The 27660-nt window shown below is 43.0% G+C and overlaps 2 protein-coding genes across 5 annotated transcripts in view; one reads left to right on the top strand and one right to left on the bottom strand.

Moving 5' to 3' along the window:
* Positions 1-8056: 8056 nt before the first annotated feature.
* GPR27 (G protein-coupled receptor 27) lies at positions 8057-10905 on the bottom strand. Its single transcript, XM_047845253.1, has one exon. It carries the CDS (start codon positions 10539-10541, stop codon positions 9408-9410), a length of 1134 nt encoding a protein of 377 aa, XP_047701209.1. The 5' UTR covers positions 10542-10905; the 3' UTR covers positions 8057-9407.
* Positions 10263-27660, top strand: part of EIF4E3 (eukaryotic translation initiation factor 4E family member 3) — a 67842-nt gene continuing 50444 nt past the window's right edge. For 2 of the 4 annotated variants that reach the window (XM_047845273.1, XM_047845294.1), the window contains exon 1: positions 10263-10373. The gene's annotated coding sequence lies outside the window, so the exon portion shown is untranslated. Of the gene's footprint in view, positions 10374-11109; positions 11126-27660 lie in introns of those variants that run through there. The other 2 variants (XM_047845282.1, XM_047845285.1) reach the window with 2 other exon arrangements.

The following is a 27660-nucleotide window of genomic DNA, read 5'->3' as shown; positions in this document are numbered from 1 at the left end:
ATAAAGGACCTAAATGTGAGACAGGAAACCATCAAAACCTTAGAGGAGAAAGCAGGAAAAGACCTCTCTGACCTCAGCCGTAGCAATCTCTTACTCGACACATCCCCAAAGGCAAGGGAATTAAAAGCAAAAGTGAATTACTGGGACCTTATGAAGATAAAAAGCTTCTGCACAGCAAAGGAAACAACCAACAAAACTAAAAGGCAACCAACGGAATGGGAAAAGATATTCGCAAATGACATATCGGACAAAGGGCTAGTATCCAAAATCTATAAAGAGCTCACCAAACTCCACACCCGAAAAACAAATAACCCAGTGAAGAAATGGGCAGAAAACATGAATAGACACTTCTCTAAAGAAGACATCCGGATGGCCAACAGGCACATGAAAAGATGTTCAGCGTCGCTCCTTATCAGGGAAATACAAATCAAAACCACACTCAGGTATCACCTCACGCCAGTCAGAGTGGCCAAAATGAACAAGTCAGGAGACTATAGATGCTTGGGAGGATGTGGAGAAACGGGAACCCTCCTGCACTGTTGGTGGGAATGCAAATTGGTGCAGCCGCTCTGGAAAGCAGTGTGGAGGTTCCTCAGAAAATTAAAAATAGACCTACCCTATGACCCAGCAATAGCACTGCTAGGAATTTATCCAAGGGATACAGGAGTACTGATGCATAGGGCCACTTGTACCCCAATGTTCATAGCAGCACTCTCAACAATAGCCAAAGTATGGAAAGAGCCTAAATCTCCATCAACTGATGAATGGATAAAGACATTGTGGTTTATATACACAATGGAATATTACGTGGCAATGAGAAAAAATGAAATATGGCCTTTTGTAGCAACGTGGATGGAACTGGAGAGTGTGATGCTAAGTGAAATAAGCCATACAGAGAAAGACAGATACCATATGGTTTCACTCTTATGTGGATCCTGAGAAACTTAACAGGAACCCATGGGGGAGGGGAAGGAAAAAAAAAAAAAGAGGTTAGAATGGGAGAGAGCCAAAGCATAAGAGACTGTTAAAAACTGAGAACAAACTGAGGGTTGATGGGGGGTGGGAGGGAGGAGAGGGTGGGTGATGGGTATTGAGGAGGGCACCTTTTGGGATGAGCACTGGGTGTTGTATGGAAACCAATTTGTCAATAAATTTCATAAAAAATTAAAAAAAAAAAAAAAAAAAAAAGGACATCATGCTCCACTTCCTCCCCAACAGGGAGATTCAGTAATTAACCTGGCTACTTTGAGCCCCGAGGGTAGGAGGCACTTGGGGAAGATAATGGAGCTGACCCACTAGCCAGTCACTGGATCACCTCCTGAAGCAGGCCTCCAGAACCCCAGAGAAACAATTGGGCCACTCTTATTTTGGGTCTCTATCCAACACTTCCACCTCTCCCCTAATCAATCCTAATGGAGTCATTCTTTCCCAAAGTGCATCATTTCGTTACACTTCAGATTTCATTCTGTGCCCTTGAAAAACATAGCATCCGTGTTTTCATTTAGCGTCTGTCCTGCAGAGAGTGGGATCAGCCCCCCACCCAAAACTGATGGGCATTTGGGGACTGGTGGTGACACACCCCCAAAGGATGTGACAAGATTTATGACTCCTGGGATTTGCTGGCAAGGGTGGGGCAGGCGCACATCAGTCCAGGGGGCACTAGGCAGGCAGTTTGGTTGTTTGTAGATTTCATTGTGATCAGGAGGCAGGGCCAACCTGAGAATTCCTGCCTGCTGGGGCTGGGTAGCTCGGCTGTAGGGCAAAAAGAAAAGGGGAGTCTGAGGCTTGAGAGCAGTCAGTGTTCAGACATCCATACTGGGGTTTTCCTCTTTATCACAGCCCTGAAATAATATCTTCATGAGAACCTGATAATCAAATGGAAGAATAATCATCAAACCAGTAATGGCTGAACTCACTTATGTATTTTGGTCATGAGAATATTAATTTTCCAAACCTAAGAAAATGCATAAATCCATTTCTCTGTGCCACTCCTCTTAATTCAAATATGTCCTCTATCCCTGGACTAAGAAATTTTGGAGACAGGGAATGTCTCTGAGGCCCTTTATGACTGTAAATTTTCTTAGGATGTTTAAGTGAATTTTAATCTCACCAAGAAGCGCGAGATAAAGGGAAGTGAAAAAAAGACTTTAAGTGACAAACTTTCAGTGAACAAAGCTGTTTTTTCAAGTAGCAAAAAGTAAAGTAATATGCCATTAGCAGAAGACTAATTATGCCTTTGTATAACTGTGTTCCTTTCAATAGAGGCAGGTTATTAAATATATATCTAAAGGTGTTTAATTCTAATACCTTTCTAAAACTTATAAGGAAACTTAGAAATTAAAAGGAAATCTTTTGTCAGACCACATGTCACCATACTCATAAAGGATTAGAACAATTATGCAAATCAAATTCTAGAAATAGCTCTGGGTATCCCATAATTCCTCAAGATAGATATGCAAATTACACTGCTCGTGACTGGGTTGAAAGAATTACACAATGTACAGTTACACTCTTTATGTCGCTATCCCTGATGAGAACCTGCGACAGGGGTTCCTCCCTGTCTCGTCTCCTTCTTCCTCTTCTACTAAGCACATTGCCATGCAAGTTGGTCAGTGCTCAGGAAACACATTGGGGAAAATATATGGAGGAATAAGCGGGGAGAAAATAAAATGTGAAGTGACGAAGACATGGAAAAGTTTCATCTCCACATGCATTTTACATTTCATGATCTCTGGAGAATATTCTAATACGGCATGTATTAAGTCAGCATCGAAACTTTAATAATTTTCCAAAGCCTTTTGGAATTACAGCACGTCTGTAGTTCAGGAAAATGAAACCATTTATTGCCCTGACCAGGTTCCAACACAGGGCCTAACCAAAAAACAATGTGCTCCTCTCACATATCATATCCTGGCATATCCTAGAAAGCTCTGTAGATTGGCACATTCAGGTAGTAGAAATCAATCAGGGAAATTTTTACATCTGTACTTAGCCAACAGTTTATATGTTCTCCACCTAGAGTAGACTGGTCACTTAAATCTTTATTTATAAATGGCGAAATTATTCCTCCTAGAAGCCAAGTAATATTAGCTTTAATGTACCTGTCTCCTTGATGTTACAGAGAAATGAGAGAATTGTATTTATGCCTTGACATTGCAGCTTAAAATGTTTTTGCATGTTTTCACCGTGTAATTTGAAGTGACTTCAAGACTTGAGGCTTTCAGATAACAAATTTCAAGCTGTCTGTTTCTCTTAAATGACTGCATGCAGGACACAGGATGCACTAAATACCTACTAAGGCTTTCCCCCTGCTTTTTCCTTGACCAAAAGCACAAAATACCTTTTTCTGTAGTGAAAGCCTGCTACTCTTTCTTCTTTTGGCAGGGAAGTGGAGTGGTCTTCTTGAGGACTACCTGTTTCATTTCTGTTAAGTTCTGACTTGTCTAATTAATAATGGCTTTGCGGGCTCTCCTTGAAGCAAGATTTTATATAACAAATTTCCTCCATTAAAATGACCACATTCCTTACTGGCGCTTGGATATTTGGAGAGAATTGGAACAGAAAATGTTGAGCAGAGAATTACATGGTTTCATTTCACTTAGAGGACTTTCTTTTTTTAAATGGACACCGGGGTGAGGAGAATGTGGGAGTCAGAAGGTAAGAAGAACCCAAGAGGAGGGGGAAGAGGAAAACTGGACAATTTTGTTCCAGTCTTCTGGTTTTTCCTCCTTTCCTCACTTGGGTAACCAGAGATCCCAGACAATTGATGATGATGTCTGATCTCCTCATTATCCCCAAGCGCCTTATCTAGGGCCTGCTTTGGGCATGTATTATGTTCTGACTTGATTTGTGGCTCGAGGCACGTTTGCTAGGTGTCTCCAATTAGCTTGCTAACTCATTAGCATACGGGGACCTTCCATATCCCCGTCTCCTCCTGCCCTGCCCAACACACAGAAACTGGCTGCTTATTAGCTTACAATATGAATTGATTACTGTCCATGGGTTTATTCAAGTGGTTTTCCGTTTTCCTGTAACTAGATTTATGATGTCAAAATCTTAAACATACACTGGTCAAAACTAGCCTGGTAATAGGTAGTCTTTTTCATCTTCTAGGTTTATTTCATTCTAAGAAATCAGGTCAAAGTTCCTATTTTTCCAAAGGCAGGTTAATTCAACAGTCAACAGCAGGCTGAATGACCTGATAGTTGGAAAGAGTGAGTGAATTAAATAAGTCTAATTTTTTTTAACGTTTTAAATACAGTTCTAGGATATCAAGTATTCCTGTCAAAGGAGTGAAGGGAATCGAATATTTTAAGTACTGTTGCCGGTAATTGTTGCTTCAAAAAGCATCATTATTAGTGCCTGAAGCAATAGTAGTTTCTATTTCAAGACTAGGAGTCTATAGGTATGAGGTTGCTTATGGGATTTTTTTTTAATGTTTATTTATTTTGAGAGAGAGAGGGAGTTTAAGTAGGGGAGGGGCAGAGAGAGAGGGAGACAAAATCCCAAGCAGGCTCCAAGCTGTCAACACAGAGCCCAATGTGGGGCTCAGTCCCACAGATTGTGCAGTCGTGACCTGAGCAGAAACCAAGAGTCAGACATTTAACCCGCTGAGCCACGCAGGCATCCCATGAGGTTGCTTGTTTGGTTAAGCAGCTCACCTCTGTTAAAATAGATGCCTTTCTGGTCTGTTACCTTCACTGTGTTGACAGTATCTCTTCTCATGGATGCAACATGGCTGCTGTGGCTCCCAATGCCAAATCCTCACCAAAAACACCCCCAAAGAAAGGAAGTGGTAGGGCTGGGGGAAGACAAGGGAGCTCTATTCTTGGGCTGGGTTGAACCCCCAGGGTCTTGTCTAAGTTGAGGAAAAGGCATAAAGAACCCCTTTGACTCAGACTAAGTTTGCTTTAACTTCTGTTCACTCCAGAAGCAGCTAAAAAGCAATGCAAAGGATATTATTGATTTCGGTCTAGAATGTGAGTGGGTGGAGACGGTTTCCCATTACCTCCTTTGCCCCTCATGGAGAGGGTCCTGAAGCTCAGCGGCCTTGGCAGGTGGCACAGAATGACACATCTGCCAGGTGAATGGAGAACAGTATTTTACATCCACTGCACTTTCTAACCCCAGATATCTCAGCACACAGACAATTCAGAATGCCAGTAAGACCATAAACTTGCTACTCAACCCACCATGGCCCTCGGATCTAAAGAGTAGGTTTGGAGACTGGAACGTTTTGCAGGGTTTGCCCTAGAACCGTCTTCCCCCCTCCCCTCCCCCGTGGCAGCTAGTTCACTCCTAATGTCTAGGAATACACACCTTACATCTGAATGCTTAGTAGCAGTTGCATTGGGGAATGGGCATGAGGACTTTAGACACAAGGAGCAATACATGCAAAGGCTTGACCCATTGCAATCTGTTCAGGGTATGACGGTTGTGGAGTGGCTGGAGGGCAGGGCCTGGGAAAGGAAAGGACAGAGGTGAGAGCTAAGGGAGCTGAGAGCCACGGGCATACACGAGGATTCATACAGGTAAACACAGTGCACCAGGAGAGCCCGGAGGAGGGTGGCTGGGCCAAGAAAGGCTTGCAGAGTCTTGGATCTGGGTCCAGCACGAACCCAATGTTCACCAGGACCCAGAGGTATGGGTATACAGGTGAGTTCCACCTATGCCATCCCAGTTCTTAAATACTGCAAATATTGCCTCTGCTCTGGAGGGATTGGTGAGATTCCCAGACAGAGAAGGGGACATAGGCTTTCCAAGGAGAGCGTATACAAAGGTCATCATCAAAGGGAGGATGTGTTTGCATTCCATCCTGCAGGCCTTAGAAAGATGGTAAAGGTTAGACTGGATCCCACCCCCCCCACCCCCCACCCCCATCTCTCTGCAAAAGGAAACCCTAGCTCAGCCCTAGGACCCAGCACCTGTTATCTTTTAGTGGGCAAGGCACTTGAGAAGGTAGGGGGTGGTGGTGAGATCCAAGACTTGGCAAAAGTAATTGTGCCATGTTTCACATCTTTCAAAAAGAGAAAGGAAAAAAGGAAAGGGAGAGAGAGAAGAGTGGAGAGAGGGAATAGAGAAGAGGGACAAAGAAAGAAGGAAAAGTTAAAAAAAAGTCAAGAAAGAAAAGGAAAGTGGAAACAAATATGGCAAAAAATGACAAGATTTGTCAAGGCTGGATACTAAATAGATTATTGTCATTGTTTATTGGCTTGTTATATGCTTCCCCACTTGAGATATTTCTTTTTTTAAAAAAGGAACAGTTAGGTGGAAATGTAAATAGATACCCTTTTTCTGCAAAGCTTATAGACATAGGATATCAAAACATGTAAAAATGCATAGTTTTGAACCAACAGTTCCATGCCAGGACATTCAGATGAAGATCTATGTACATGAAATCTATTTTCCATTGCCTCAAGTGCAGTGATTACCGGTTTATCTCACGGGAGAGTGGGAGGGGTGGAGACGTGCTAAATAAACTTCCCAAATAAACAAATGTGCTATTTTAATAGAAGTCTTCCCCAAAGACTTTGTACCTGTCCAGCAATTGATGAGTATTCTGCAACGCAACTAAACTTTTTCTTGATGATGTTTTATTAATTAGCAATCAAAGTACATGTTAATAGATTCATTGATCCAAAAAGCTGTTGAGGTGTGAGGGGCTTTTTGCATCTCTACACCATTCCCCTAGACAGCTCGTTTCTCTGCCTCTCTTTGTTCTTCTGTTTCTTTTACAGTTGACTGTCATTTCTCATTACTCTTCACCTGAACTCTCATTAGAAATCATCCACCTAATCAGAATGAAGCACAAAACAGAACCACATAATCGAATGTGTAGACATGCCATCTGAAGCGAATCTCTGTCTGAGGGTCACCAGGGTGGCTCAGTCACTTAAGCGTCCCACGCATGATTTTGGCTCAGGTAATGATCTCACGGTTCGTGGGTTCGATCCCCGGGTTGGGCTCTGCACTGACAGCACGGAGCCTGTGTGGAATGCTCTCTTTCCCTGTCTCTCTCTGCCCCGCCCTGACTTGTGTTTGCTCACTCACTCTCTCAAAACAAATACATTTTTTAAGAAATAAAATAATAAAGTAAATCTTTGAACAAAGGCCTGTTGGTATATCTCCAGCCAACCGGTGTGCTTCTTAAAGATGTTCTTTCTTGGATCCAACCACAACCCCTCCTAATAATCTCTGGACCATGCAAGCACTTCAGGTAATTCTTATGTATATTAAAATTTGAGAATCACGGGTTTATGGATTTTCCTGTTAAAAAACAACCACGAACTCAAATCCATATATAGAGAGCAGTCTGAACGGGTTGTCTCAACAGTCAGGTTGCTGCCTAAGGCTGAAGATATTCAGGGGTCAAATGGTTTGGGCCTTGCTCCATGCCAGGTGCTAAATAGTCTACAAATCACATGGGCTTAGTGACTTCTGTTGTTTTGAACTTGGATCCCTGGGAGGCGGAGGAGGGTTAGATGAAGAGCCTGGGCCTGTCTGTTTTGGGGTTAGCTGAGATTTCTGGCAAGTGGCTGTCGGATAATTAACATCTACCTGGTCTCACGACCTGGGGAGGAAGAAGGTAATTGTTACTTGTATTTTCCAACTATGAGACCATCTTCAGACTGTCTTCTGCGGACAAAAAAGAATACTGCTGACCGTTTATCAGAGATAAATTGGCCACACCCTCATTATGACTTATCCCTCTTGCACTGAATACTTAATAGTTCATATTATACAATATGAACTACAATAAATTTCAGCATATTTACTGTGCTCATATTTATTGTTTTTATCAAAATGATTGCTTTGCTCACACTCGTCTTCTGTATGTTTATTAAAAAAAGTTTTAAAGCAATATATACTACTGCGTTCCTTTAAAGAAAAGATGTGCATCTTTTTATCTTGTATCTTAGCTAGACTCCAAATGCCTTAGATATTCTGATGGTCAACTCATGAGCCATTCACTCACAGGATAATGGAACGAATACCGTATTTAGAAGTGTATCAGTACCAGTCACAGTCTCAAACAACAGCAACAAGAAACCACTCCAGAATGAAAATACTGGTATATTTGTATAATGCAAAGAGAAATACAGATATAAATCCTCAAAACGGAAGGTACATTAATAAAAATGTAGCATTATAAGCAAAAAATATTATACAGTACTTGCAGAATTTAGTCTTTCCGTTTAAGATTACAGTGTGTCTACCAAATATTTAAAAGTATGGTTGTTATTATTAATTTAAAATATCCATCAGATGAACAGCACAGCTTAACCTAGCAAACATTTTAAGGAAATGCTTTGTCTTGTAGAAGTAGAGTTATCATTATATTCCATTCATTGATACCATGAACAAAAGGAGAACAGTTTTCAAAGTGGAAATTAGTTTCATAAGACAGAATAAAACTGGGCGTCTCAAAGCACAAGCTGTTTCCATAAACTTATTTTCATTTTTATTGGCAAAAAATACCTAAGCAATTCTGACTTAGTTCTGACTCTGCTTCCCAGAGCCTTCCCAATCCGTGAACCACAATCAGTACAAAAACATGCAATACTGGTTTTTTTTTCTCCACACCATCACTGACCAAAACACTTTTACTCTTTTTAAAAGTTACAATTTTACAGAAATGTTTCCACTCAAGATTGGTATAATACAGAGAGCAGTTGTTGCCGCTGATGTGTATTTTTCTAGTAGTATAAAGTAAGGTAGGAAACAAATCTTGTCACTTGTCACTGCTGAAAAAACACTGCCTCGCTACTTTACGCTCCCATTTCTGCTCTTCAAATTCATTACCGATACTGAACAAAGTTTTCAACGCTTTCAAAGAACCAGAGCAGCACAACTGACCCCACGGCCGGCAACTCAAGGGGGAACTGACGACAATTTCCCCTCCCCCCTTTCTCCTGCTTCCCACAGAAGACCCTCAAGAAATCAAACTTGTGAAGTCCCCTAGGTTCCTCTACTTCACTGCGAAATGTAATGCCACTTGAGGTTGTCAAAAATAGCTTCTGTAGAAAACTGGCCAAGGTCTTTAGGAAACGTTGCATGAAGAAAATTAGTGTAGGCTTTATTTAAAAAAAAAAAAAAAAAAGGAACACATGGAATAAAAGACGTCAGTACCAGTACAAAGACTCCAAGGCCTATTGTTCAGGATGAAAATATACTTAGTAGGACAAATGCACGGAGCTGGAGGTGGGGCTGGAACATCGAAACCCATCCCTCCCCCCCCCACCACCACCAAAAAAAAAGTAGTCTGTACAATCCAAGTGCTTAACCACTTTGAGAGTCATTTTGAAGGCAGCTTAGAAAATTAATAAGGGGGCATAAGAGAGAGAAACGACGTCACTGTCCGAGCCAAAGGGAAAGGCCGGGTGGGGCGTACGAGGCAGGAGAGCCCCTCACAAGCCGATGCCTTTCAAATCGCAGGGGAGGGTGGCCTGGGTGGTCTGGGGGCTCTGGCAGCAGGGGAACTGGGCCCTGAAGCAGTCCCTCAGCTCCCTGTTGAAGAGGAAGCACACGACAGGGTTGATGCCGGCCTGGGCGAAGGTGAGCCACACGGAGGCCGTCAGGTAGGCCTGGGGGACGGCGCCGGGCCGCACCAAGACCCGCAGGTAACTGGCCACGACGTAGGGCCCCCAGAGGAGCAGGAAGAGCAGCGTGACGGCGTAGAACATCTTGCACAGCCTCTTCTCCGTCTTGAACTCCTCGAGCACGAGGAGGCGGCGCGCGCCGCGGCCGGGCCCCGCCGGCCGGATGCCCACGAGCGCGGGCGGCGTGGGCCCGCGGCCGAAGCCCGCCGTCCAGTTGGCGGCCGCCTGGCCGGTGGCGCCGGGGCCGTGGAAGGTCCAGTCGTGGCTGACGGCGGGCACGAGGCGCGCGGGCCGCATCTTGCGGCGGTCGTGGATGAAGAAGAGCAGGCGGAGGTAGACGAGGTGCGTGGCGCCCACGACCACGGCCAGCAGCAGCAGGAAGCCGAGCGCGCCCGGGGCGCCGTCGGGCCGCTGCTCCAGGGCGCACGGCGCGTCCTCGTCGTCGCCGCCGCCGCCGTCCAGCACCGGCGGGAAGGCCGCGGCCAGCGCCAGCGCCCAGGCGGCGCACACCAGCATGGCGGCGCACGGCCAGCCGGCCAGGCGCTCGGCGTAGAAGCGGTGGTGCGCGATGGCCAGGTAGCGGGTGACGCCCACGCCGAGCAGCAGGAAGGCGGCGTGGAAGCAGAACAGCGCGGCCAGGAAGGCGAGCAGCTTGCAGCCCAGCGCGCCCGGCGGCGCCCCCGCCGCGGCCGCCGCACGCCGCGCCGCCAGCATGACTGCCGGGAGGCAGGCGAGCGCGCGCAGCCCGTCGGCCAGGCACAGGTCGAGCAGCAGGTAGTACGGGGCGCGGTGCAGGCTGCGCTCCCGCACGATGAGCAGCGCGAACAGCACGTTGCCCGCCAGGCTCACGCACAGCAGCAGGCTCAGCGTGGCCAGCTTGAGGCCCAGGGCGGCCGCCTCGCCGCCGCCGCCGCCGCCGCCCGGCTCGCTAGCGTTCGCCATCGCGGCCTCCCCAGGCCGTGAGCTCCGCTCCGGGGCCGCTCCCGGCCTCGCCGCTCCCCAGGCCCGCCCGGCCCGGGCTCCGCCGCCGCGCGGGCCCCGGGGCGAGCTCCCCGGCCGGCGGGGCTCAGCCCGCGGCCGGCTGGCCCCTCCCGGGCTCTCCGAGCCGCCGCCGCGCCGCCGCCATCTCAGGAATGATGCGCGCAGGAGGCGACGGCCACTCCCTGCACCTTGGGCGCCGCGGGCTTCACTGCGGACAGGGCCGTGCCGCCGCCCGCAGCCCCCCGCATCCTCCTCCTTCTCCTCCTCCGCCGCCGCCGCGCCTCTTGGCTCTGCCCCCCGCCGGGCCCGCCGCCGCCGCCGCTGCCGCTGCTGCCGCCGCCGCCGCCGCCGCCGCCGCGGAGCCCCCTCCCCTCCGCCGGAGCGCGCAGCGTGGCCGCCGCCGCCAGCCCCGCCGAGGCAGCCCGCGCCGCCCGGGCCGGGCTGGGCTGGGGGGCGCCGCCGCGGGCAGCCGCGGGGCCGGGAGGCGGCCGGGAGGGAGGCAGGGCCCAGGACGCAAGGTGGCGACAAGTCGCGTTTGGCCCCAGGTAACGGGGGTCCGGCGGCGGCGTCTGGCGCCCGCGCTGGGGTCACGGTGGCCGTGCGCAGGGGGGAGGTGGCTAGGGATGGCAGGGTCGGGAGGCCTGGGGGGCGGGGGGGCGGGCAGGAATCTGTGGGTAGAGCCTTCTGCCCACTAGCTAATGATTAACAGTAGTGATCGTCACCGTCGTAATCATGTAGCCGCCGACGTTCAGGTGAGCACCGATGTGGGTGGCAGTTTTCTGGGCAGCTTTTCAAGCGTTATCAACCTGACGTTCACAGTGACTGCAAAGTTGCTTCTTTTCTTAACCTCACTTAGTACCTGAGGGAGCAGAAGCTTAGGGCTCAAGGGAGTTGCGAGCCAGTAAGTGGCGGATTCGAGTATCTCTAGGTCTAATTTCCAGGGCTGGACTCCCCGCGACTCTGCAGCGAACCGTGCTCTCGGCCTAACCCGTGGTCCCAGTGAAGACATATGTGAGGGAAAAGAAATTCAGCGTTTTCTCTTAAGTGACCTGGAAGGTGCACCCCATAGCCCCCAGGGAGTCTGTTTTCTGGGTGAGCCTGAAAGGGCAGCCGCTCTTCCGATCCTGAAATTCTCTCAAGGCTTTGCTCGCGCCGTCCCCCAGCCTGGTCCAGCAGGCTGCCCCCCACCCCACCCCACTCTTTGGGGCCATCCTTCTGACCAGGCCACCTTACTCTGTATCACTGCCTGATCATTTATTTTATTTTATTTTTTTATCTAGCGTTTATCATTTATCATTGCATAGTTTTATTCGTGTTTTAAAATTCTATCCTTCCAGCCAGTCTCTAAGCTCCATGAAGGCAAGGGACCATGTCTGTTTTTTGTACTAGTCTATCCCAAATGCCTAGCGTAGTACAGCCAGAATTGAGAAATATGTTGTTTCTCAGGTACACTCACTTTTCTTTTATGCAGAACATTACTTATTGCCCACCTACTATGGACATGGCAGGCACTTTGATGGACATTTCCAGGAAGACATAAGATCATAGAAAGCCTTGAGTGTCAGGCTAAGGAGTCAAAAATTTCATCTGTAAGCAGTGAGGTGCCCTGAAGTTTTCCAAGGAGAGTGACATTGTTAGAACTGTGCTTCAGGAAGATTCTTTTGGCAGTAGTGCTTAATTAAGAGGAAGGACAGAATAGACCCTGAAAGTCTAGTCTGGAGCCTCAGACTTTAATGTACACAGATATCCCTGGGATGCGGTTAAAATGCAGATTATGACTCAGTAGGTCTGGGATGGAACCAAAGATTCTGCGTGTCCAACACGTTGCTAGGTGATGCTGTGTTCCTGGTCCACACACCACACTGAGTAGAAAGGACCTCAAGGACAGTTTGGACCTTTTGCGAAAATCTAAGTGATGGCCAAAGACTTAGGACCCCTAAGTGGCCAGGAGCAAGTAGGCAGCTGACCAGGAAGTCTGCAAATATCTGTTGACAGCAGAGAAAAATAGATTTTGGAGGATATTTTGGTTAGGAAGTGTGTTTTGATAAGGGTAGCTTAAATATGGACATGAGTTTCTGAACAAGAAGTCCAGAAGTCAATGGTTGCTGGCGTTCCATTATTGGCTCAAGGACTGAATTTCTGAAAGTCTTTTAGTCCTTCCCGTATGATCAGTAAGGTGCTGACTCTCCAGCCATTGCTTCTGCATTCCAGGCTGGGGAAAAAAAAAAAAAAGGGAAAGGGCAGTTGGAAAGTGTTCCTGCCATCCAAGTAGGCCCTGTCTGAAGAGCATTTCAGAACTCCTTTGTTACAGCAAACACCAACACAGTGTTGGCTGCCTACCGCCAGCAGGAAGGGAGTTTGGGAAATTGGTTTTATTGTTGTTGTTTTGGGTGTGTGTTTTTAAACGTCGATTGATTGATTGATTGATTGAGAGCAGGCAGGCATGCAGGAGCCAGGGAGGGGCAGAGAGAGAGAGAGATAGAATACCAAGCAGATTTCCTGCTTGGAAACCAGATTTCCTGCTTAGCGAAGAGTCCAGTCTCACACCTGTGGGATTGTGACCTGAGTGGCGATCAATCTGAGGCTTAACCAACTGAGCCGTCCGGGCGCCCCTGTTGTTTTGTTTTTAAAGCCAGGCACATAGCCATAGAGAATGAGATCCTGTCTTGATGTGGACCTTAGTACTTGGGGTGCTTCTGCCCTGAGGAAGAGGTGCCTTTCTTAGAACTCACACGACGACGTCATATCTAGTTCCTTTATGGTGGTATTATGGCGACCTCTGTTTACTGAGTTGTTACTATGTGCCATGCACTGTGTTGAATACCTGACATGTGTTACTGCATTTAATCATTATGGGGACCATATGTAGCAGATACTGTGACAGGCTTCATTTTGCAGATGAGGCAGACAGGTTAATTTGTTCAGGCTTTCCCTACACGGACATGTGAGGGCTGGGATTGGGGTCAGAGCCTGAACTCATAACTTTGTATATATTGCCTCTTTATCGTAACTGCAAAGAAAGTTATTGAGTTTCTAGAAAGAAAAACAATCAAGAACAACTGATGTTCACGTTCACGGAATTATGGCACCTTCAGGGAGGGAAGGAATTTTCAAAAGCACCTAATCTAATACTTTTATTTGATACAGAAAGTCTCACTAATGGCTGCGTGGAAAGGAGAATCCAGATCTTTTCATTCCTAGGTCAACACCGTTCCCACTTAGTTGAAATAATAACCTTATTTGCCCTAATGTACACACGACATTGGATAAGTCACTTCACCTCATGGAATCTCACATGTTCCCATTTACAGAATAGGACGGTGGACCAACTGAATTCTGAGGGTCTTCAGTGACGAAATCCAGTTTGTATATGAGAAAATGAAAGTGAAATGGTTCTATAACCCCAAATGGGGAGAGTTTTTTCCAGAAAAGGACACAAAGGAAGAGATATTCGTCTTTTATCATTTAGATTTCTCTGTGTTTCCTACTTTTTTGTATGGTTCAATATACTTTTCTTTGGGGTTTGAGATTTGGTTTAGTCATTTGCCCAGGATCAAATAGCAGAAGCAGCAAAGAAAATATATAAATCTCAGCGTTTATATGACTGCTGCTTTCATTCTCAACATTTGTTCAGTAGATTAATACTTAAGGAAAAGCTATTAACATTTTATTGCCAGAATCAACTTATTTTCCTTTTACTGTTTCTAGGAAGCATCCGAGAAGACTTTAAAATAGTTTCTTAGGGATGGACTTAAGTTCCTGGATCTCAAAGCAAAACAGCTCTATGAGATTTTTCTGTGCCTTTTGCTTATAACCAAACTCTTCCTTCCAAAATTCTGTTTGCTTTAGATAGAAAAGTTGGGATTTCACCGCCAAATCAATGATGTCACTTCTTTGCTGCACATGTAGACAGTGTGAGTGGTAATGGGAATCTAGACTGTTCGGAGGAACTGGCTGATGACAGATACAGTCAAAGCCATGGGTCCAATGGTCATGGGAATGAATTTGGCTGATGACTCTTGTCCAGCCTCAGGCCTTCATCTGACCTTGGCTAGTCATCTGCCAATGGGTGCGTTGAACACCAAGTTAGAGAAGGTTTGCTTGACTTAACCCCTATCCTAACTCTTAGAAAACATGAGCCAGAGTCTACATCCAATGGATGTTTGATTAAAGGATAGCATTCATATTAATCTCTCGTGGGAGAGAGTCATAACTGCAGGAATGAAAATAGACTGGGAGTTAGTTAGATGTACCACGGTTCATATCCAAGTCCCACAGATTACTAGTGTGCATCCTTAGCCAAGTCCCTTGCCTTCTTTAAAACTCTGAGCTTCAAAGTCTTGTTGTGAGGAAGATACCGTTAAATGTGATCCATTTACAAAGAGGGTAGCACCTGGTGTGCACACCGGTGGTGCGTAATAAGTGTTAATTACAGTAACTCTTGTTTGCTCTTACCAGACTATAAATGCCTTGGCTAACCATGACTTGATTGACTTCTGTATTTTCTACCGCAGCTTAGACTAGCAGGATGCCCTATATATAGTGGGTTCTCAATAAATGTGTGTGATGTCACACATATAAGATCAAAGGCGAAAGAAATATAACTGCTTCCTAGAAACAGGATTTCTGACTCCGAGTTACCATTTTGCCTTGCTGGTGGAGAAAGAGATTACGACCTTATAAATATTTCTTGGGTTTCATCATGGCCCCTTGCTTCTTCAAGATGTGACATAGCTCCAGGGTAACACCCAGATTGCACAGTATGCAGCACTGCACTAAGAATAGTGTGTGTATGCATATGTGAGGTATTTCATATGATGTTTGCTCAGTTGTTGCCATTTTGTTCCTGTCCTTGTAAACTGTTGTGGTTTAGTGATCTTAGCTGCCTCATGCCACACTGAGGGTTGAGAATCCGAGCTGAGATGCATATGATATAGACGCATCCACACCAGTATGTCTGGGAACCAAGTACAGATCCCCTGTTAGTTCCCCCTTCTCCTCCATTCTGCTTCATCTCTGGAGGCTCCCTATCTACTCTGGCAGAGGGAGAACTCAGTTCTTCCGTGATTTTCTGGAATTGAGTCCATTCCTCTAATTCTGTGGTTCCACAATTTAGGTGTTTAGGAAAATAAAAGCCCCCGGAAGCTACCGTGACATAAACCTCTCCTAAGCAAGGAAGCCTCCCTGCTTTGTGCTTGAATGTTGGGAAGGAATGGGGGAAACAGAGGAAGAAAAGTTGTCAGTTCGTATCTCACAATATTGTTCTTGCTGTGTGTATTTGTTGAATGAATGACTGAATATCATGTGTATATGCATGGTGTATTGTAACACTGTATTGAAAACACTTTTAATGGTTGCTGTTCTGCACATGCAAAAGAATGAAGTTGGACCCCTGCCTCACACCATATACAAAATGAAACTCAAAATGGATCATACTCGTAGAAGTAAGAGCTAAAATTATAAAACTCTTAGAAGAAAACATAGGAATAAGTATTCATGACTTTAGATTATGCAGTAATTTCTTTGATATACCACCAAAAAAGATAATTAAAAAAAGAAAAAATAGATAAATTGGATTTCTAAAACATTTTTAAAAGTTTGTGCTTCAAAGAACACCTTCAAGAAAGTGAAAAGACAACCCACAAAATGGGAGACAAATTTTCAGGTTATTTATATACATATCCTGTGTACAGGATATATAAAGAACTCTTATAACTCAACAGTAAAAAGACAATCCAATTATAAAAAAATGGTCCAATGACTTGGATAGGCAGGGTGCCTGGGTGGCTAAGGTTAACATCTGACTCTGATTTTGGCTCAGGTCATGATCTCATAGTTCATGGGTTCGATTCCCGTGCCGGGCTCTGTGCTGACAGTGCAGAGCCTGCTTGGGATCCTCTCTCTCCCTCTCTCTCTCTGCCCCCTCCCTGTTCCTTCACTCATATTCTCTCTCTCTCTCTCTCTCTCTCTCTCTCTCTCTCTTCTCAAAATAAATAAATGAAATTTTTAAGAAGGGAGTAGGATAGGCGTTTCCCCAAAAAGGCATACAAATGGCCAATAAAGTCAAGGAAAAATGCTTAACATCATTAATCATTAGGAAAATGCCATAGTGAGATACCACTTCCCACCAACTAGGAGGGTTGTTACCAAAAAGATAGACCGTAACAAAATGTTGGTGGTGATGCAGTGAAATTGGAACCCTCGTACAATGCAGGTGGGAATGTAAAATGGTGTAGGTGCTTGGGAAAACAGTTTGGCCGTTTCTTAAAAAGTTAAATGTAGAATGACCACATCAACCAGCTAGACTCCTAGATATATACTGAAAAGAAATGAAAGAATGTCCACATAAAAATTTGTACACAACTGTTTATAGAAGCTTTTTTCAGAATAGCCAAAAGGAGGAAGCAATTCAAATGCCCTTCGGTGGATGAATGGATAACCAAAATGTGGCATGTCCACATAATGGAATATTCACTCAGAGAAAGGCATGAGGTGCTGATTCCTGCTGCTATGTGGATGAACCTTGAAAACATAAAGCCACGTGGAAGAACCCAAATACAAAAGACTACATATTATACAAGTCTGTGGGTATGAAGTGCCACATAGGCAAATCCATGTAGACAGAAAGTGGATTGACTGTCATCAGGGCCTGAGGGTAGAAGAGATTGGAGAATGGCTGTTAATGGGGTCCTGGGTTTGTTTAGAGGATGCTGCAAATGTTCTGAAAATCAGCTCTGGCGCTAGTTGCACCACCCTGTGAATGTCCTAAGGAAATACAGAACTGTGAAACAATTCCTGTTACAGTCAGGGCTGCATTGATGAATACATAATTGAAGGAAAACCTATCAATATCATGTAAATATTAAACTGGGGGTTGTAACACCTGAGACACAGTTGAAAAAAAACCATTACGCTGAAGGCAGTATTTTAATCACCTGAAGATGAACACTTCCAATTTTTTTTAATTTTTTTTTAACGTTTATTTATTTTTGAGACAGAGAGAGACAGAGCATGAACAGGGGAGGGGCAGAGAGAGAGGGAGACACAGAATCTGAAACGGGCTCCAGGCTCTGAGCTGTCAGCACAGAGCCCGACGCGGGGCTTGAACTCACGGACCATGAGATCATGACCTGAGCCGAAGTCCGACGCTTAACCGACCAAGCCACCCAGGCGCCCCGAACACTTCCAATATTGAAAAGAGATAAAAATCTACGCTAACATGTTATCACCATTTAAACTCTTATTTGTTTGTTTGTTTGTTTGTTTATTTATATTTCTGTCATAATTTTTTCCTAAGAGTTATAGCCATGGCTCCAAATGAGAAAAAAAAAGCTGCCTTTTATGTGACCCGTCTTTTCCCCATTATATTTAATAGCTATTTAAACTCCCTCTAGTGGTTAAGTTATGATGTGACCCTAAATTTTGCTTTTCAAAGATTGAATACGGCCCCCAGGACAAGGGTGCTACTGTGAATGCAGAAGATTGTAGGGTCAACCCTGTTTCCTGAATGCTCTTCTCCTGTGTATGGACTAAGGGTATGAATAGCAAGTTTCAAAGCTGCTGCTTCTATAATCCTCTCCCCTATCTGTCTCCTATTTCTTCACAAGTCAGATTGTGCATTGATTATTGTCATTTTCTAGACTAGAGAATTACAGAGACTAGTTGCTAAGATAACAGATTTGTGGGGCACTTCCTTATGCAATGCTCTGAGCTATGGAACTGGAACTGAGGCACACAGGACACATTCTAGACATGTGCCTATTTCTTGACTTGCTGTCTCACCTATTTCTTATAATGAAAGCATCGACTTTCTTATAATGAAAAATGAAAGTGACTATTATCAAATGCCCACCCTCTGTGCACGTACACATCCCACTCATGCCCAAATTCTTTCTCTCCCCCCTGACCACCAGGCTTTGCATTGGGTCTTGATTTAGATGAGGTGGAGATTCTTTTCACTGGCCAGAATTATTAGCCTTGTCTGGGGAGAGCAACTGCAAAAATAAGACCCAGGCTGACCTTAGAGACAAGACAGACAGGTTTTGATGGTGAAACAAGTCACACAGAAGGTGTGACTTTGGCACATTTCTCATTTGACGTTATGGTTAAGTGTCTCCATTTCTCATAGCCACCGTCCCTTTACTTTCTGACATGCATAGAGCCCACTTAATGAGTACAGGTTCAAGTCTGCTTAGCATTAGTGAGGTGTAGGATCCTGAAATTCCAGGCGATGTAGGACAATTCACAGCTGAATCACATAACTATATGTTGTCAATTGTACTACCACTTTCTTGTTTTCCTTAGAGCTACTAATTGTCTCCACACACACCCCCGCCCCTGTCCCGCCCCCTTAAAGTGATATGTGCCACTCTGACCTCAGACTTTCTGACAGATCTTGCACTTTCACCCAACACAGCCAAACTCCTCATCTGGTTGATTGGTAGTGTTTTCATCCTTGGAGACCTTTCTCTTGGAACGTTTCTTACCTTCTGTCTGGGCTGGATGGCTCCCTGCACCGCTGTTGCCCTGGATCTTCCCATCAAAATCATGCTGGCCTCTTCACTCCCCTGCCATGTCAAATCTCTCATTTCCTGCGGCCCACCTCTTTCTCTTTCTTGTCTTGTGCTTTCATTTCGTTTTTAGGCGGTTGTATGAATGAACATCAGTAACTTCCTGAGAAAGGTGATTTGGAGGTAACCGTTTTAAGATTTTACACATCTAAAAGTGCCTTTCTTTTACCTTCAACCTTCCGTAGTTTGGCTGGGAATAGAATTTTGCCAGGTTGGAAATAATGACTAATGACGTTGAGCATCTTTTCATGTGCTGATCTTCCATCGACATATCTTCTTTTTTGATAAGTCCTTTCAAATCTTTATCTGTATTTTTTGATCGAGTCACTTATGATTAATGACTTTTGAGAGTTCTTTATGTATTCCGGAAACACATTCTTTTTCAGGTATATGATTCCCAAATATTTTTTCTTGGTCCGTGGCTTGTTTTTTTATTCTTTCAATAGTGTCTTTTGATAAGCAGAAGATTTTCATTTTCACCAAGTTCCGTGTATCAATTTGGATTATTTTACACATTGTGCTTTTAGTGCCCTTATCTGAGCAGTCATTGCTGGTAACAGAGTCACAAAGATTTTCTCCTGTGGTTTCTTCGAGAAGTTTTATTTTTTGAAGTATTACATTTAGTTTTATGTTCCATATGAAGCTAATTCTTGTAAATGGTATGAGATATGGCTTGAAGTTATTTTTTGCATGTGGATATCCACTTCTTCCAGCCCTCTTTGTTGGAAAACTTACTTTTCACACAGTTGCTTTTGTGTCTTTGTCAAAGAAATCAGTTGTTCATATACGTGTATGTCCATTTCTGGACCCTCCATTCTGTGTGGTTTATCCATATCTCTCGATGCCAGTGCCGCACTTTATTGATTATTGTGACTTTTTAACGAGCTTTAAAATCATGGAGTGTTGGGGCGCCTGGGTGGCTCAGTCGGTTAAGCATCCGACTTCAGCTCAAGTCACGATCTCGCGGTCCGTGAGTTCGAGCCCCATGTCAGGCTCTGGGCTGATGGCTCAGAGCCTGGAGCCTGCTTCCCATTCTGTGTCTCCCTCTCTCTCTGCCCCGCCCCATTCATGCTCGGTCTCTCTCTGTCTCAAAAATAAATAAATGTTAAAAAAAAAAAATCATGGAGTGTTATTTCTCCAGATTTGTTCTTCTTTTTCAAATTGTTCTGACTGTTCTAAGTCATTAGCATTCACATATGGATCTTAGAATCAAGTTGTCGAACTCTACAAAAAGGCCTGTTGGGATTTAATTGGGATTGTATGTACATCAGTTAGGGGATAATTGACACTTTAACAATACTACATCTTCCTGTACATGAAAAAGACATATCTCTTCATTTATTTGGGTCTTTAATTTCTCTCAGTAGTTTTCTGTCGTTAGCATACAGTTATTTACATCTTTTGTCAGATTTTTCCATAAGCATTTCATATTTATGATACTGTTACAAATGGCATTTTAAACAATTTCAGTTTCTAATTGTTCACTGCCAGTATGTAAATACATAATTTATTTTTGCATATTTTTCTTGTGTCCTGAAATTTTGCTAAGTGCACTTCAGTAGTTTTTTGGGGCAAATTCCATGAGGTTTTTTACATTGATGGTTGTGTTATCTGTGAATAAAGACATTTTAACCTTTTCTTTTCCAATCTAGATGCTTGTTACTTCTTTTTCTTGCCTTGTTGTACTGGTTGGAACCTCCAGTGCAATGTTAAATAGAAGTGATGAGAACAGATTTTATTGGTCTGTTTCCTCATATCAAAGGGAAGGCATTCAGATTTTCACCAGTAAGTTTGATATTAGCTACAGGTTTTTAGAGATGCCTGTAGATGAGGTTCCCTTCTATCCCTACTTTGCTGAGATTTGTTTTTAATAGAAAATGATTGTTGTTTTTTGACAAATGTTTTTTTCTGCCGTTTTTGAGATGAACACATGGATTTACTAGGATAGTTTGTTAAATGATGAATTGTATTGATTGACTTTCGAATGTTAAACTGACCTGTATTCCTGAGAGAAATCCCATTTGGTCCAGATGTACTATCCTTTTTATCTTTTCTTATTCTTATATTCTACTTGCTAAAATTTTGTTTGGAATTTTTCTATCTATTTTCATGAAAGTTATTGATACTTTTCTTCTGGTACTGGTTTTGTCTGTCTGTTTGTTTTCAGGGTGACGCTGACTTAATAGAATGAGTTGAGAAGTATCCCTCCTTTAAAACTTTTTTGAAGAGTTTTTGTGCTTGGTATTATTTTTCCTTAAGTGTTTGGTAGAGAAACCATTTGCACATGTTTCCTTTGTGGGAAGGTTTTTAAGGACATACTCAATTTCTTGTGGTAATATATGGCTATTCAAATTATCTGTTTCTTGAGTAAACTTCAGTAGTTAGTGTCTTTCAAGTTATTTGTCCAGCTCATCAGTGTTATCAGTTCATTGTCATAAAGTTGTTAATAACCTTCCCTCATTATCCTTAGAATTCCTTTGTCATCTATAGACTTTACAGATCGATTTAGACTTTATAGATAGATATAGATTTGTTATCACCTCTTTCCTGATTTTGCCAATTTGTTTCTTCTCATTTTTTTTTTCCTGAACAGTCTGGCTAAAGGTTTATCTTTTTTTTTTTTTTTTTTTTTTTTTTTTTTTAATCTCAAAGAACTATATTTTTGTTTCATTGATTTCTCTGCTTTCTATTTCATTGGGTTCTACTCTAATCTTTATTATTTCTTTTCTTGGGTCCATTTTGCTCTTCATTTCTAGTTTCTTAACATGATTTCAGTCATCAAGTTCATTGATTTGAGACCATTATTCAAGCATTTGTATTATAAAGTTTTCCCTAGGGTCATCTGGGTGGCTCAGTCATTTAAGCTTCCAACTTTACCTCAGGTCATGATCTCACAGGGTTTGTGAGTTTGAGCCCCTCCTGGGGCTCTGTGCTGACAGCTCAGAGCCTGGAGCCTGCTTCAGATTTTGTGTCTCCCTCTCTCTCTGACCCTCCCCTCCTCTCTCTCTCTCTCTCTGTCTCAAAAATAAATAAACATTTAAAAAATTAATAAAAATTTCCCTAAATTTGTATTATAAATTCTCTTATAAATTTACTGCTTTAGTAGTATCCCATAAATATGATATGTGTGTTTTCATATTCACTCATTTCTAAGTACTTCTAATTTCTTTTCTTCTTTTTTAAACAATGGGTTATGTAGAAGTGTTTTATTTAGTTTACAAATTTGAGGGGATTCCCAGAGATAGTGCTGTTACTAATTTTTAGTGTAATTCCATTATATCAGAGAACATCCATTGTAACTTGAGTTCATTTAAATTTATTGAGAGTTGTTTTATGTCCCAGAGTATGGCTTGCCTTGCTAAACATTCCATGTGCCTGTGAGAAGACTGTACATTGTGTGGTTGTTGGATAGAATGTTCTGTGAATGACAATCAGGTCAGTTTGAATATTTCTATATCCAAATAAATGTAAAATATTTTATATTCTTACTGATTTTCTGTCTACCTATTCTATCAGTTATTGAGAGAGAGATGTTAAAATCTTGGCCTACAAGTGTGGATCCGTGTATTTCTCCTTGTGCTGGACCAGTTTTTTCTTCTTGCATTTTAGAGCTGTGTTGTCAGGAGCAAAAATGTTTAGAATTGTTATGTCTTCTTGGTGAATTGACCCGTTTATATTATTAATTGACCTTCTTCATTCCCCATAATTTTCCTTGCTCTTAAAAGTCACTTAGCGCGATATTAATATAGCCCCTCCAGCTTTCTTTTGATTAGAAATAGCACAGTATACCTTTTCTGCTCCTATTTTGTTATTTTAAAAATTATTTTATGGTAGGATATGTTCATAAAATCCAGCAAAGGACCAAGGTTATTTTCAATTGTGCTTACAGTCTAAGCCTGGGATTTAGGGGTGTGCAACCTGGGTTTTTGCATGTCCTCACGCATGTGGTTTTGAATGGATTCTTACAATTATTTTGTTTTCTTAATGGTTTTTCTCATATATTCTTCGTTCATAGTACCTGCTCAGTAAAAATTTGTTAAATTGAAAGTTTTTGTATACTACCCACCGAAAAAAAAAAATTCCAATACTTTTCGTTTTCACCTATCTCTGTCTTTATATTTGAAGTGTATCTCTTGTATGGAGCATTATTCTAGCTCTTAACATCTTACCCAGTCTGACAATCCCTAACTTTTTTTTTTTTTTTTTTTTACGTTTATTTATTTTTGAGAGAGACAGAGACAGAATGCCAGTGGGTTAGGGGGAGAGAGAGGGAGACACAGAAGCAGAAGCAGGCTCCGGGCTGCAGCTCCAGCTGTCAGCACAGAGCCCGACGCGGGGCTCGAATTCACGAGCTGTGAGATCATGACCTGAGCCGAAGTCGGACGCTCAACCGACTGAGCCACCCAGGCGCCCCCAATCCTTAACTTTTAATTAGGGCACTTAGACTGTTTATATTTAAGGTGAATATTAATGTGGTACAATTTGAATCTATCATCTTGCTATTTGTTTGTAACTTGTCTTACTTGCTCGGTGCTCCCTCTTCCCTATTTTTATACCTACTTTTGGATTAATTAAAAATTTTTTAGAATTTATTTTTTATATATCTTTGTTGGATTATTAGCCATAATTTTTTGCTTTGTTATTTCAGTGCTTAGGATTTACAGTGTAATCTTCGATTTATCACACAGTCTACAGGTGATACTTGCCTCTTCACCTATAGTGTACAAACTTACAAATACCGTACTTTCATTTTCCCAAACTTTCTGCTCTTGTTGTCACATATTTTTCTTCTTGTGTGTTTTAAACCTCATACTACCTTGTTATTATTTTTGTGTAAACATACCGCTGTATTTTTTTTTTTAAGATTTTATTTTTAAGTAATTTCTGTTCTACCCAACGTGGGGCTAGAACTCACTACCCTGAGATCAAAAGTTGCCTGCTCCACCAACTGAGCCAGCCAGGCACCGCCCCTATTGTCTTTTAAGGAGATTTTATTTTTTTAAAAAAAATTTTTTTTTCAACGTTTATTTATTTTTGAGACAGACAGAGACAGAGCATGAACGGGGGAGGGGCAGAGAGAGAGGGAGACACAGAATCGGAAACAGGCTCCAGGCTCCGAGCCATCAGCCCAGAGCCTGACGCGGGGCTCGAACTCACGGACCGCGAGATCGTGACCTGGCTGAAGTCGGACACTGAACCGACGGCGCCACCCAGGCGCCCCTTTAAGGAGATTTTAAATGTGGCTCCAGGGTCTGAGCTGTCAGCACAGAGCCCAACTGGACTAGGGGCTCGAACCACAAACAGTGAGATCACGACCTGAGTTGAAATCAGATGCTTAACCCCCTAAGCCACCCAGGCGCCCCCATTTCTCTTCTTCTTGAAGGATTTTATACTGTGTGTATTTTCTAGCTTTTGGATGTCTGAAAACATCTTTATTTCTTCTTTTTTTGTTTTTTTTAATTTTCACTATTTCCCCCCTGCTTTCAATTCATTGATTTCTGCTTTTATTTTTAACGTTTCCCCTTCCTTCTTGACTTGGATTTATTTTCTCTTCTCTTTCTAGTTTATTAATGTAGGAACTTGTGTTATTGATTCCACGCTTTTCTTTTCTCAGGTAAGCATTACACACTGTAAAATTCCCTCTCAGCAGTGTGTTAGCTACATCTGAAAATACATGTTGTATTTTCATTTTTATTCAGTTCTATTATATTCAGATTTTCTTTGAGACTTCTCTTTAGCCGATGGGTTATTTAAATGTGTACTGTTTAATTTTCATGTGTTTGGAAAATTTGCCCTTGTCTATTAGTGGTTTCTTTTAAATTTCTTAAGTTCCAGTGCACCTGGGTGGTGGCTCAGTCTGTTGGGCGTCTGACTTCAGCTCAGGTCATGATTTCAGTTCGTGAGTTTGAGCCCCACATCTGGCTCTGTGCTGACAGCTCAGAGCCTAGAGCCTGCTTTGGATTCTATGTCTCTCCCTCTCTCTCTCCCTTTCTCTGCCCCCTCCCACTTGTGCTCTGTCTCTCTCTCTCAAAGATAAATAAACATTAAAAAATTTTTTTCAGTATCTTAAGTTTTTATGATCAATATGTAATCGTTAAAAAAAAAAATTAAAAAAAAAAAAAGGGGGGGGCGCCTGGGTGGCGCAGTCGGTTAAGCGTCCGACTTCAGCCAGGTCACGATCTCGCGGTCCGTGAGTTCGAGCCCCGCGTCAGGCTCTGGGCTGATGGCTCGGAGCCTGGAGCCTGTTTCCGATTCTGTGTCTCCCTCTCTCTCTGCCCCTCCCCCGTTCATGCTCTGTCTCTCTCTGTCCCAAAAATAAATAAAAACGTTAAAAAAAAATAAAAAATAAAAAATAAAAATAAATTTATAAAAAAATATGTAATCTATATTGCTGAGTGTTCCAGGAGCATTAACAAAAAAAAAAAAAAAAAAAGCATGTTCTGCTAAAGTGCAATATATGTCAGTTACGTGCTGATGGCTAAATTTTGTTGTTTATTTCTTCTGGAACCACATGCAACCTTTCTTGCTGATTTTCTGTCTAGTATTTCTATCAGTTGCTGAGTGTGGGGTATTCAAGTCCTGAACTGTAATTGCCTATCTCCTTTACACTCTTTCGGGGCTTGCTTTGTTGTATTTTGAGGTTCTTTTGTTTGGTGCACATGTATTTGGGCTCATTATGTCTTCCTGACTTGATTCGTTCATCATTATGTAATATCTTTCTTTATCTCTAGTAAACTTTGCTTTGAAGTCTGCTTTATCTGATATTAATATAGCCACACTTAATCCTTTAGATTAATGTTTACATGACATATCTTTTTCCATCTTTTTCATTTCATCCTACCCATATTTTGTATTTGAAGTGAGTTTTTTGTAGATAGTATATCATTGGATCATGAGGTTGCTTTGTTCTTGTCATCATTTCTTCATTTCACCTTCTCTCCCTGGTGAAGGTTGATACCTATGCCTCTCTCTTGTCCTTGACAGCTTGGGTCGGGGGTGAGGTCATAATTGTTCTGCGATGTTTGGCTGCTGTGCAGCACTTACTGTCTAAAAGTTGTCTTTCTTGGTAGGCTGCTCCTTGTCCTTTGGCTAGAGAGAAAGCAGACTTGGGCTTTTTTTTTTTGCCTCTGCTCATTGGCATTTCTCGGATGCCAGCTTGTCCGGCTGGTGCTTTTGTTGACAAAAGTTATTATAACAAAACTGGCTTTATTAAAAATAGAATTATAACATTTTTTAACTGAGGTAAAATTGGCATATAAATCACGTAAGTTGCAGGCATACAACATTGTAATTTGACCTCTGTCTGAAGTACAAAGTGATCACCACCCAAAGTCTAGCTACCATCTGTCACTGTCCCAATGATCTCCTTCCCCCAGGTTGCCCCCCAACTCCTTCCACATTGGACCGGTACTTTTTATGTGACATCACCAGAGTTTTCTGCATGTATCCTTTTTTTTTTTTTTCATTCATTGTGAGAGAGATAGCACACATGTGCAGGTGAGCGGGAGAGGGAAGAGAAAGAGAGAGAATCCCAACCAGGCTTCGTGCTGTCAGCACAGAGCCCCACGCTGATCCCATGAACTGTGAGATCATGACCTGAGCCAAAATCAAGAGTCGGACACTCCAGCACCGGAGCCCCCCAGGCATCCCATGTCATGCGTTTCTGAATAAGTGCCCAATTAAGTAGTAGGAAATACCTGCTCAGCACGATGTCGCCTTTCTGCTGTGTCTTCCGTAGACATGTGTAGAAAACAAGGGCTCTGCTCTAATAGCGGTGGTGAGTCACCCCGACTCCCACAGAACCGTTCTGGCCTAGATCATTCTATGAAACATAGTCACTAATGCTACTGAAGAAAAACATGTCCCATGGCAGGTGAAGGGTGTGTTCTATGATCTGATTTCCATTCTCCCACCCCTTCACTATTCGGCAGTAGATTTACATCATGGGATTCATTTTCATTTTATGTCTTTTTATTTACGCACCAGCTCCTTTGCAAGTAATTTTAATGCTTCCTTTTATGACAGTGAGGCTTTGTGTCTGTGTGTTCCTATATAAAATAAAGGAAATGATTGTTTTTAATGCAGATTTGAAAGAAATATAATGGATTTCAGCTACAACAATTTCTCCCCATTTAGAGGAGATGAACACCTAGTTAGATGAAGAACGTCATTTCTCGTATAATTTGAATACATCCCGTTTCCATGACAACTTGTACTTACCAGCTTGCCTGGTAAAAGAAGTGTTTGAATTCTTTCTTTGATAAAAGATTTGACCAAACCCTGGGGTTCCAGTTTTTTTTGAATTCCAATCATTTATTTCCAGTTTGGGGGTATTTCTCTTTCTAACATGGGATGCTTTTGAGGGAAAGAAACCTAAAACCCAGTTAGGGGGTAAACTCCATGTTCAGAATAAAAGGAGAGGATTCACAGGCCAAATGCTAATGAGCATAGGAAATGCTGTTTTTGTAGGTTGTCCTCATTTTCTGGTATCTTCCAGTTCGATCACATCA

Source organism: Prionailurus viverrinus, chromosome A2 (assembly GCF_022837055.1).
Source record: "Prionailurus viverrinus isolate Anna chromosome A2, UM_Priviv_1.0, whole genome shotgun sequence".
Taxonomy (NCBI): domain Eukaryota; kingdom Metazoa; phylum Chordata; class Mammalia; order Carnivora; family Felidae; genus Prionailurus; species Prionailurus viverrinus.
Note: the sequence above shows the minus strand (reverse complement) of the source record. Positions and strands in the feature narration are given on the sequence as shown.